This window comes from Rhinopithecus roxellana, chromosome 12 (assembly GCF_007565055.1).
Source record: "Rhinopithecus roxellana isolate Shanxi Qingling chromosome 12, ASM756505v1, whole genome shotgun sequence".
Lineage (NCBI taxonomy): Eukaryota > Metazoa > Chordata > Mammalia > Primates > Cercopithecidae > Rhinopithecus > Rhinopithecus roxellana.
Window position 1 is genome coordinate 120,335,848 of NC_044560.1, and position 11,855 is coordinate 120,347,702.

Here is an 11,855-nt window from a genome sequence, read left to right on the forward strand (position 1 = left end):
ATGGGACCTTGCTGATCTTGGCTCACTGCAACCTCCGCTTCCCGGGTTCAAGCGATTCTCCTGCTTCAGCCTCTCGAGTAGGTGGGATTACACGCATGCGCAACCACACCTAATTTTTGTAGTAGAGACGGGGTTTCGCCCTGTTGGCCAGGCTGGTCTCAAACTGGTGATCTCAAGTGATCCCCCCGCCTCCGCCTCCCAAAGTGCTGGGATTACAGGCGTGAGTCACCACGCCAGGCCTTCAATTATATTTCTGCAAGATACGTTCCCTGTCTAAAAGAATTCAATTTTAAATGTTTTTGAAACTTACGTGTTTGCTAAACAAATAAATACGTGGGGGCTGATTTTACGATCTAAGGCCAAAACCACAAACTGATTACAGGGTCCAACAAATACCTGGCGAGTGGGAGGAGAGGGGTAAGTGAGCTGGGCTCGGGGCGTCCTGGCTGTGAGCAGGCATAGCCACAGGCTTCAGGGAGCCCCATCGCGGTGACCCTGGAGAGTGGCCTGAATCGGATGTGACCTTGAAGCAAAGTGGTTTTGGGGTCGCCGGCTGCACGAGGCGCGAGGTGGTTTAGGGTCGCGGGCTGCACAAGGCTCCAGCACGTCAGGAGTGGGCGTCTGTTCATTCCCACGTGCATCGCGGCCCTTTCCTAGGTGATGCATGCGCACCCCGTGGGTGTATGCATTGTTCATTCTCTCTGGCCCGCTCCCATCACCGCCTCTCCGCACCCTCTGCCTCCTTCCTTCTCGGGCCTCACCCCTGGGCCTCGCTTTCAGGGCCCAGCCCCGGCCGCAGCGCTCCAGTTGCGCCCCGACCCGGGGGCCCTGGGCGGAGACTCCCATTTCTGTCTTTTCTATTGGGCGCACTTCCGATGGCGTCAGGAATTTCAGCCAATGGGAGTCAGCCAGGAAGTACCGCTCTGAGCGGGCAGCGCCGGGTATAAAAGAAGGCCGCGCAGCCACGGCTGCTCACGAGGCCGCGGATACCGGAGCCTGTGTGTGTCGGGGACCTCGGTGAGGCCGCAGGACGAGCAGGATTGGAAGCGCCTCGGCCGGAAAGTGACCTCCCAACCCCTTTCAGGACCCTGTGAAAGGGAACAGCCATCCAGAGGGCTCAGGAAGGCGTCCGCGCCGTCACCTCTTCTCCCCATGAGCTCCCCCAGAGCTGCGGTGCAGCCGGGCAGAGCTCAGCCTGCAGGCGAAGCGGGTGAGAGCCAGCGCCAGAGAAAGGACGCGGGGAAGGCTGGGGGCTGGGCCCGGGGTCGGGTGCGCAGAAGACACATCTCTTGACATCTCCCTTCCCCAACCCTTTCCTTTCCTACCCACTCCCTCCCTCCCCTCCCATTCTTTCTCTCACCTCTCCCTCCCCTACTCTCCCCTCCCCTTCCTTTCTCTCTGCCTCTTCACCTCCCCCTCCCCTCCCTCCCTTACCTTACTCTTTCTTCTTCCCCTTACCTCTCCCTCCGCCTCTGCCCGCCTTCTCTCCCCCTGCCTTCCCCTTCCCTCTCTTTTTCTCCTCCCCTTCTTCCCCTCACCTCTCGCTCCCTCTTCCCTCCTCTACTGTTCTCCTCCGCTTTCTCCCTCCTCTACTGTTCCCCTGCCCTCTCTTTGTCTCCCCTTTCTCCTTCCGTCCCGTCTCCTTTCCTCTCTTTCAGTGACGGCAGCAAACCAAACAGCCCAGCGGCCCAGCAGCCCAGCCGTGTGAGCCCCTTGGGTTTGGTATCTGGAAAAGGAAGGGAGGTGGGACGTGGGGATGAAGGACAGGCTGGGTGTGTGGGGTACTGGCTCCTGGGACCGAGAACTACTGACCTGAGGAACACAGGACTAGGCCCTTGTGAGAAGGGAAAGCGGCAGAGGAAGGATACAGTGAAAGAGGAAGGAAAGCATTGGGGTCCCTGACTGTCCCTCCACCTACCCTACCTCCCAAGCTGAGGCTCTTTTCTTCCTCTCCTGTCAGGCGGCACCTCACAGTCGATGACTTTGAAATCGGGCGTCCCCTGGGCAAGGGGAAATTTGGGAATGTGTACCTGGCTCGGCTCAAGGAAAGCCATTTCATTGTGGCCCTGAAGGTTCTCTTCAAGTCGCAGATAGAGAAGGAAGGGCTGGAGCACCAGCTGCGCCGGGAAATTGAGATCCAGGCGCATCTACAGTAAGGACAGTCTCTGCTTGCTCTTTCACCTTTGACGTCAGAGCCCAGCATTTTCCCCAAATACTAACCCCAAGTAAACCCTTCACTTATACCTTGAAGACTTTTCTCTGCAGCTCATTCCATTTACACTACCTCCTACCCTGGGTCAGACAGTCGAATCCTGGTTCCTCTGTTTTCCCCTCACTCGCTCCCAGATAAGGCTGTTGTTATTCTGGTCCCAGCGTAATTTGCCAGTTGTGTGACCAGGCAGTGACAGTGGCATCATATGATAGGCCTCAGGGAGAAATCTGACTCTTCCAACATTAATCCTTCAGACACCCCAATATCCTGCGCCTGTATAACTATTTCCATGATGCACGCCGGGTGTACCTGATTCTGGAATATGCTCCGAGGGGGGAGCTCTACAAGGAGCTGCAAAAAAGCGAGAAATTAGATGAACAGCGCACAGCCACGGTGAGGTGGGGGACTGGAGGCTCTGGGGTCTATGAGTTTATTGTGGGCTGGTGGGAGCTCTGATTGTGGCTGTCAGGAGGGTCCGGATTGCCTTTTGAAAAGTTTACTTTCGCCGGGCACGGTGGCTCAAGCCTGTAATCCCAGCACTTTGGGAGGCCGAGACGGGCGGATCACGAGGTCAGGAGATCGAGACCATCCTGGCTAACACGGTGAAACCCCGTCTCTACTAAAAAATACAAAAAAAAGTAGCCGGGCGAGGTGGCAGGTGCCTGTAGTCCCAGCTACTTGGGAGGCTGAGGCAGGAGAATGGCGTGAACCCGGGAGGCGGAGCTGCCGTGAGCTGAGATCCGGCCACTGCACTCCAGCCTGGGCGACACAGCGAGACTCCGTCTCAAAAAAAAAAAAAAAAAAAAAAAAGAAAAGTTTACTTTCATCCTTGGATACCATAATTAACCTCATTGTATCTCCAGAATATTAATAAGTACTGTGTATAGGTTTGGATTCCTTGGTTGTAAGCAACAGAATCTAACTCCACTGCCTTATGTAAAGAAACATATTGAAAGCCTGTGAAGGAGTTCACTGAATAAACAGCTAGAACTGGCTTAGAGATAGGTACAAAGAGATTTCTAGAGGGTGCCGGAAAGGGAATCATGGCAATGATTTTCCCAGCAGCAATGGTCCAGTCAGCTTGGTCTGCCAGGATGAGTGGTCTTCCGTCTTTCCTCCTGTTTCTGTTTCATTTCCTCGGGCCTCAAGTCCTGTAAGAGATCATCTGAGTGGCTCAGTGTAGGTTCTGTATCTGGCTACTTGCTGTGCTAGGACAACAGGGAGGATCTGTGTCCATTTTACCATCCATCCTATAAGACCACATAAAAAGGAAAGGAAATCCACACCCCACACACCAGTAACTGGTGCAATTAATTGCCAGACCAAAAAGATCCCACTGCAATCATTCAATTCATGATGAGCGTTCCACCTCAGATGGAAATTGTGCCAGGCTTCACTTTCAGGGTGACTTTTCTTTGCACCCACAGATAATAGAGGAGTTGGCAGACGCCCTGACGTACTGCCATGAGAAGAAAGTGATTCACAGAGACATAAAGCCAGAGAACCTGCTACTGGGGCTCAGGGGTGAGGTGAAGATTGCAGATTTTGGCTGGTCTGTGCACACCCCCTCCCTGAGGTAGGTCAGGTGGTGGTGGTAGGGTCAGTTCTAAGTACCAGTTAGGAATGACCCAATTTAATGTATTTCATGTGTCCATGTGTAAAACCTAGATACGAACTTGGGGTTTGTATTGGAATACTGCCTTTTTCTTTTTCTTTTTTTTTTTTTTTGAGACGGAGTCTCACTCTTTTACCCAGGCTAGAGTGCAGGGGCACAATCTTGGCCTCCCAGGTTAAAGCGGTTCTCCTGCCTCAGTCTCCCAAGTAGCTGGGATAACAGGCATGTGCCACCACACCCAGGTAATTTTTGTACTTTTAGTAGAGACGGGGTTTTGGTATGTTGGCCAGGCTAGTCTCGAACTCCTGACCTCAGGTGATCCGCCCACTTTGGCCTCCCAAAGTGCTGGGATTACAGGCATGAGCCACCACGCCTGGCTGAAATACCGCCTTTTTCTTTTCTTTTCTTTTTTGAGACAGAGTTTTGCTCTTGTTGCCCAGGCTGGATTGCAATTGTGTGATCTCAGCTCACTGCAACTCCACCTCCCAGGTTCAAGCGCTTTTCCTGCCTCAGCCTCCCAAGTAGCTGGGATTACGGGCATGGGCCACCACACCCGACTGATTTTGTATTTTTACTGAAGATGGGTTTCACCATGTTGGTCAGGCTGGTCTCCAACTCCTGACCTCAGGTGATCCGCCCACCTCGGCCTTCCCAAAGTGCTGGGATTACAGGCATGAGCCACCACGCCTGGCCTCTGCTGCCTTTTTCAAACACATATACTTAATATGTATTTGTAAATTTCAATAATGTGATCCCTTCAAACCTTTTATTTTCTGTTCTTTGTTAATATATAACTATACCAGTAAGTTTGCATGTAAAGAAAGTCATTGCTGGCCGGGCGCGGTGGCTCACACGTATAATCCCAGCACTTTGGGAGGCCGAGGCGGGCGGATCACGAGGTCAGGAGATCGAGACCATCCTGGCTAACACAGTGAAACCCTGTCTCTACTAAAAATACAAAAAATTAACCGGGCGTGGTGGCGGGCGCCTGTGCTGCTCGGGAGGCTGAGGCAGGAGAATGGCGTGAACCTGGGAGGCGGAGCTTGCAGTGAGCCGAGATTGCACCACTGCACTCCAGTCTGGGCGACAGAGCGAGACTCCATCTCAAAAAAAAAAAAAAAAAAAAAGAAAGTCGTTGCTCCACAATTCCAGCAGTGTGTTTTTCTGTATGAATAATTTTCATACAGAAATTTTCTTACCATAATTTATTTACTTGGTTCTCATTGATACACCATCAGTTTGTTCTAGATCTTTCTTTTTTTTTTTTTTTTTTTTTTTTGAGGCGGAGTCTCGCTCTGTCACCCGGACTAGAGTGCAGTGGCCAGATCTCAGCTCACTGCAAGCTCCGCCTCCCGGGTTTACACCATTCTCCTGCCTCAGCCTCCCGAGTAGCTGGGACTACAGGCGCCCGCCACCTCGCCCGGCTAGTTTTTTTTTTGTATTTTTAGTAGAGACGGGGTTTCACCGTGTTAGCCAGGATGGTCTCGATCTCCTGACCTCGTGATCCGCCCATCTCGGCCTCCCAAAGTGCTGGGATTACAGGCTTGAGCCACCGCGCCCGGCCTGTTCTAGATCTTTCTTAATGCTGAGACTATTCTGTGAAAACATTCTGGAGCATGAGCTAAATCACTATACTTCCAAAATATAAATTTATGAATAGTCTGTTCCAGTACTTACCTTCTCTAAACCTTGATCCATATTAAAAATTTGTCTCTCCAAACTCCTGTGCTTGGGAGAGACTTTCCAGGATGTCCTAGGGCCTCCACATCTCAATGAAAGCTGGGGAAGGAGAATTTCCCTCATCCTGGGCCTCTGCTTAGTACTTACTCCCTTTTCTGCCTTCCTCTAGGAGAAAGACAATGTGTGGGACACTGGACTACTTGCCCCCAGAAATGATTGAGGGAAGAACATATGATGAAAAGGTGGATTTGTGGTGCATTGGAGTGCTCTGCTATGAGCTGCTGGTGGGATATCCACCCTTCGAGAGCGCCTCCCATAGTGAGACTTACAGACGCATCCTCAAGGTGGGACAGTCACCTTTGGGCATTCATGGGGGAGCTGGTCAGTGATGGCTGCTGGGCTGTGGGAACTGGGGCACACACACAGGGTTGTCTGCTGTGGTCCAGAACAGCGCCTTAACAAGGCTCAAAGAAGAGGGAGAACATTGACCAAAGAGATTAACCAGACTTCTCTTCCTTCTCTCCTGGCCTCATCAGGTAGATGTGAGGTTTCCACTATCAATGCCTTTGGGGGCCCGGGACTTGATTTCCAAGCTTCTCAGATACCAGCCCTGGGAGCGACTGCCCCTGGCCGAGATCCTGAAGCACCCCTGGGTTCAGGCCCACTCCCGAAGGGTGCTGCCTCCCTGTGCTCAGGTGGCTTCCTGAGCCCTGTCTGCCTCTGTTCCTTTGTGTGTGTTCAGGGAGCTCTCCTGGCTCTGCCACCTCATTTGTCTTTATTTTTTTTCTCTTTTAAGATGTAAGATGCTAATTAATAAAAACCGAATCATTTCGTACCAGCTCTTCATAGTTGTGTGAATTAGGATGAGACTGGATAGAATATTTCTTGTGGGAACTCTTTCCTATGAGAGCTGCCCAAGGTGGTTCTCCCTGCTACTCCCACCCTCCACCTCTGGAGATGGTGACTCCATTCTCCTTGAAAACTCTTGCCTACTTTCAGGTCGGGCATGGTGGCTCATGCCTGTAATTCCAGCAGTTTGGAAGGCCGAGGCAGGTGGAACACTTGAGGTCAGAAGTTTGAGGCCAACCTGGCCAACATGGTAAAACCCTGTCTCTACTAAAAATACAAAAATTAGCCGGGCGTTGTGGCGGGCACCTATAATCCCAGTTACTCGTGAGGCTGAGACATGAGAATCGCTTGAACCCGGGAGGTAGAGGCTACAGTGAGCCAAGATCGTGCCATTGGACTCCAGCATGGGAGACAGAGTGAGACACCATCTCAAAAAAAAAAGAAAAGAGGCCGGGCGCGGTGGCTCAAGCCTGTAATCCCAGCACTTTGGGAGGCCGAGACGGGCGGATCACGAGGTCAGGAGATCGAGACCATCCTGGCTAACACGGTGAAACCCCGTCTCTACTAAAAAAAATACAAAAATCTAGCCGGGCGAGGTGGCGGGCGCCTGTAGTCCCAGCTACTCGGGAGGCTGAGGCAGGAGAATGGCATAAACCCGGGAGGCGGGGCTTGCAGTGAGCTGAGATCCGGCCACTGCACTCCAGCCCCGGCGACAGAGCAAGACTCCGTCTCAAAAAAAAAAAAAAAGAAAAGAAGAAAACTCTTGCCTACTTTCTGCAGATAAATGCCCTGAGGGTACATAACCTGCCACCTATCACAGTGGCTCCTTGATCCAACTTATTCTTCATGTTTTCAGGAGTACACCATTTGTAAAACAAGACTCATCAACCGAAAGATCCACTGTCTTTTTATGGACATCAATATGCTGCTGTCTTAGAAATAAAATATTTCACTGCACATCAGTGCAACGCAATTCTCAAATGAATACATTAGCACCTCTGTGTTGTGTCATACTCTGATTACATTAGAATAAGTCATTCCTCATAATAAATATAACATCACCTCTTTTGAAATTATTGCAGGCCGGGCGCGGTGGCTCAAGCCTGTAATCCCAGCACTTTGGGAGGCCGAGACGGGTGGATCACGAGGTCAGGAGATCGAGACCATCCTGGCTAACATGGTGAAACCCCGTCTCTACTAACAAAATACAAAAAACTAGCCGGGCGAAGTGGCGGGCGCCTGTAGTCCCAGCTACTCTGGAGGCTGAGGCAGGAGAATGGTGTAAACCCGGGAGGCGGAGCTTACAGTGAGCTGAGATCCAGCGACTGCACTCCAGCCTGAGAGACAGAGCCAGACTCCGTCTCAAAAAAAAATAAAATAAAATAAAAAAAGAAATTACTGCATGCTGCAGTTTGGGGAGTGGCCTTCCAGCCTTCTGTAACCTTCTGTGACAGTTCCATGTGTCAGCTGCTCCCTGCACCCATTATAAACTGACTAAACTACCACAGTAAGCATCTAAACTACTCAGCTGTAAGCTCCAATACGTTTTTTGATCAATGCAGTCAGTTACACCAGTATTTCTCCTAACTTTAGTTGTTAAGCACATTATATGGAGTTTGCCTTGTTAATGTTATTCCTATCATTATATTCTACAAAGGCTCCTCATTGTGAAATGTCCAGCAGTTGCAGGCATGATTTCTGTTATGACCAGACCCACTAACCTAAGTATAAATAATTCAGCCACTTCACTCAGATGAGCAGCTCCCACTATTGCAGATCTGTAAGTTAAATACTCCAAGACATTGGTTCATGGTTTTTAACCTGCACCTTCAGTATTTGCCTCTCTTTTCTTTTTCTTTCTTTTACCTGCATGAGGAGACACAGTGCTTACCTCTCTATGCTTTGCTTTATCCTATCAGTTTTCCTGAATTAACATTTCAAACACTTGGCAATTCCTAATAAATTAACTGGTTCATACATATACACTCTGCTATTTATACATTTTAGGTGCTGGATAAACACATCACTGGGCACATTTTTGGCAGGTAAGGATAGAAAAATCACTAGGGCCTCAGCACTGATCACCAGATGATATATGTTTAAATAATGAAGACACTCGGCCAGGCGCGGTGGCTCACGCCTGTAATCCCAGCACTTTGGGAGGCCAAGACGGGCGGATCACGAGGTCAGGAGATCGAGCCCATCCTGGCTAACACGGTGAAACCCCATCTCTACTAAAAAATACAAAAACCTAGCCGGGCGAGGTGGCGGGTGCCTGTAGTCCCAGCTACTTGGGAGGCTGAGGCAGGAGAATGGCATAAACCCGGGAGGCGGAGCTTGCAGTGAGCTGAGATCCGGCCACTGCACTCCAACCTGGGTGACAGAGCGAGACTCCGTCTCAAAAAAATAAAAAAATAAAATAATGAAGACACTGACATGCCTTCCATGAGGGACTTAAAAGTGTCTCCAGGCCGGGTGTGGTGGCTCACACCTGTAATCCCAGCAATTTGGGAGGCTGAGGCAGGCACATCAACATTCGAGGTCAGGAGTTCGAGACCCGCCTGACCAACATGGTAAAAACCCGTCTTGACTAAAAAATGCAAAACTTAGCTGGCCATGGTGGCTCGTGCCTGTAGTCCCAGCTACGTGCCACTGCACTCCAGCCTGGGCAACAGAGTGAGACTATCTCAAAAAAAAAAAAAAATTGTCACCAATATCTACATAGCTTTCCTCACCTGCACATATTAACTTTAATATCTGTTCTGCATCCAAAGCCAAAACTAACCCTAAGGGTCGTACATATGTGAAAAGGAGAATTATGACTCTTCTAAATTGGGCAAAATAGTATTGTCAGTGATGGATAACAGTGTTAACAGCTTGCATGCTAATTAAGCCACATCGCTCAGTAATCACAATTTATAAATAATACCTTCTAGGAAATTGATTCCATCTCCATTTCCACGCAGTTAACATCCTGTCATGATACTTTCTCCACTTTTAAATCTCTGGAGGGCATTTTCTGTACACCCTGTTTCCATTTTCATAACCATAATGTATTTGTCAAATCATTGAAAGCTGGATCTTATTCTCTAACCTTCATAGTCATGAGAAGAAAAAAAAAAGCAGTCACTAATGGAGAGTACTAAAGTTTTGTATAATATAATTCTTTTTTTATTTTCTTTTTTTGAGGCGGAGTCTTGCTCTCTTGCCCAGGCTGGAGTGCAGTGGCATGATCTCGGCTCACTGCAGTCTCTGCCTTCCGGGTTCAAGTGATTCTCCTGCCTCAGCCTCCCAAGTAGCTAGGATTACAGGCACCCGCCACGACGCCCAGCTAATTTTTGTGTTTTTAGTAGAGACAGGGTTTCACCACGTTGGCCAGGCTGGTCTCAAACACCTGACCTCAGGTGATCTGCCTGCCTCAGCCTCCTAAAGTGCTGGAATTTCAGCCTGTATAATATAATTCTTAAAAGATTGTTGGCCGGGCGCGGTGGCTCAAGCCTGTAATCCCAGCACTTTGGGAGGCCGAGACGGGCGGATCACGAGGTCAGGAGATCGAGACCATCCTGGCGAACACGGTGAAACCCCGTCTCTACTAAAAAATACAAAAACTAGCCGGGGGAGGTGGCAGGCGCCTGTAGTCCCAGCTACTCAGGAGGCTGAGGCAGGAGAATGGCGTGAACCCGGGAGGCGGAGCTTGCAGTGAGCTGAGATCCGGCCACAGTACTCCAGCCCGGGCGACAGAGCGAGACTCCGCCTCAAAAAAAAAAAAAAAAAAAAAAAGATTGTTGTAACTCCTAACATGACTTTGTTGCTTTCTTGTTTGCAACCAGTTAGTTCAGGGTTGTCAAAAGGCCAAAATTACAACTAATTTAGATCTAATTGGCTTTTGTTTGTGATTCATGAATTGGGGCAATCTCTGTTCTACACAATAGAAATTAGGGTTCCCACTGGACAATGGCAGAACACTGGGTTTTGTAAGGTGGGAACAATAAAATAGAACAATAGAAAACAAAAGTTGATTGGTTAACAGGTTACTTTTTTTCTAAGGGTTAAAGCAGAGGGGACTTCCTAATTTCACTAATTCAGGTAGGCTGAAATCTGCTTTTAGGAAAAACTGGGATCTGTCTGCTTCCTTAAAGCTTCAGTTTGATTAGATGACATTTAGCATGAAAGATTCCATTTTGGTTTGGTCGGTGGGGCCTACTGTAGGAGCTCCAAAACAATGGCCTCCTGTAATTTTTGTTTAACAATGTTCACCTCTTTCCATTCCTTTCTCCATCTATGCTCATTTTTTTTTTCGTGGTCTTGTCCAGTATCATAACTTGAAATAACAGTGTTTGCCAAAAACTTCCAAATTTTTATGTCCAGGCACGACTTCTCTCCCAATATTCAGTCAGAGATTGAACTGCGGTGGCACAGACACTTTGTGGTTGTACAGACATTTCAAACTGATCATGCTCAAAGTTGGAGTCATGAGCTCCCCCACTCCAAGACTCCCCACATCAAGGAATGGCAAATCCACTCTACCAGGGCTCTGGGCCAATACCGAAAGCAAAAGTGATTGGACCATGTGAAGACGGAGCTTGGCCAAAGAAGCTCCAAGACAGACAGTGCATTTGCAACGTGTCCCAGCCGGATAGGGTCTTGCTCTATTGCCCAGACCGGAGTGCAGTGGTGTGATTACAGGTCACTGCAGCCTTGACCTCCTGGGCTCAAGACATCCTCCCACCTCAGCCTTCTGAGTCACTGGAATTACACGGGTGCGCCACGATGCTCAGCTAATTTAAAAAAAATTTTTGAGCAGACTAGATGCGGTAGCTCACGCCTGTAAACCCAGCACTTTGGGAGGCCAAGGTGAGTGGATCACTTGAGCCCAGAAGTTCAAGACCAGCCTGGGCAGCATGGTGAAACTCTGACTACAAAAACTACAAAACAAAACAAAAAACCCCAAATTTGCTGGGCATGGTGGTGTGTGCCTGTAGTCCCAGCTACTCGGGTAGCTGAGGTGGGAGGATCACTTGAACCCTGGAGTTTGAGGCTGCAGTGAGCTGTGATCGCACAACTGCACTATGGCCTGAGCAACAGAGCGAGACCCTGACTCAAAAAAATATACATATATATATATATAAATATATATTTTTTGAGATGGAGTCTCACTCTGTCGCCCAGGCTGGAGTGTAGTGAGTGGCATGATCTCAGCTCACTGCAAGCTCCACCTCCCGGGTTCACACCATTCTCCTGCCTCAGCCTCCCAAGTAGCTGGGACTACAGGCGCCCGCCACCACGCCCGGCTAATTTTTTGCATTTTTAGTAGAGACGGGGTTTCACCGTGTTAGCCAGGATGGTCTCGATCTCCTGACCTCGTGATCCACCCTCCTCGGCCTCCCATAGTGCTGGGATTACAGGCGTGAGCCACCGCGCCCGGCCTACTTTTTTTTTTTTTGGTACCAATGAGGTCTCGCTCTGTCGCCGAGACAGGTCTCAAACTCCTGTCCTCAA

At 49.6% G+C, this 11,855-nt stretch overlaps 1 protein-coding gene across 1 annotated transcript; it reads left to right on the forward strand.

Moving 5' to 3' along the window:
* Window positions 1–931: 931 nt before the first annotated feature.
* On the forward strand, window positions 932–6,345 carry AURKC (aurora kinase C). The gene is made up of 7 exons (XM_010387017.2): window positions 932–1,210; window positions 1,659–1,704; window positions 1,961–2,152; window positions 2,467–2,605; window positions 3,640–3,788; window positions 5,677–5,851; window positions 6,044–6,345. Exons 1-7 carry the CDS (start codon window positions 1,153–1,155, stop codon window positions 6,212–6,214), a joined length of 930 nt encoding a protein of 309 aa, XP_010385319.1. The 5' UTR covers window positions 932–1,152; the 3' UTR covers window positions 6,215–6,345.
* Window positions 6,346–11,855: the final 5,510 nt, after the last annotated feature.

Coding starts and splice junctions, on each gene's coding strand:
- AURKC (XM_010387017.2), top strand. CDS start 1,153: ATGAGCTCCCCCAGAGCTGCGGTGCAGCCGGGCAGAGCTCAGCCTGCA. Junction 1,211..1,658: donor TCAGCCTGCAGGCGAAGCGG/GTGAGAGCCAGC, acceptor CCTCTCTTTCAG/TGACGGCAGCAAACCAAACA. Junction 3,789..5,676: donor GTGCACACCCCCTCCCTGAG/GTAGGTCAGGTG, acceptor GCCTTCCTCTAG/GAGAAAGACAATGTGTGGGA.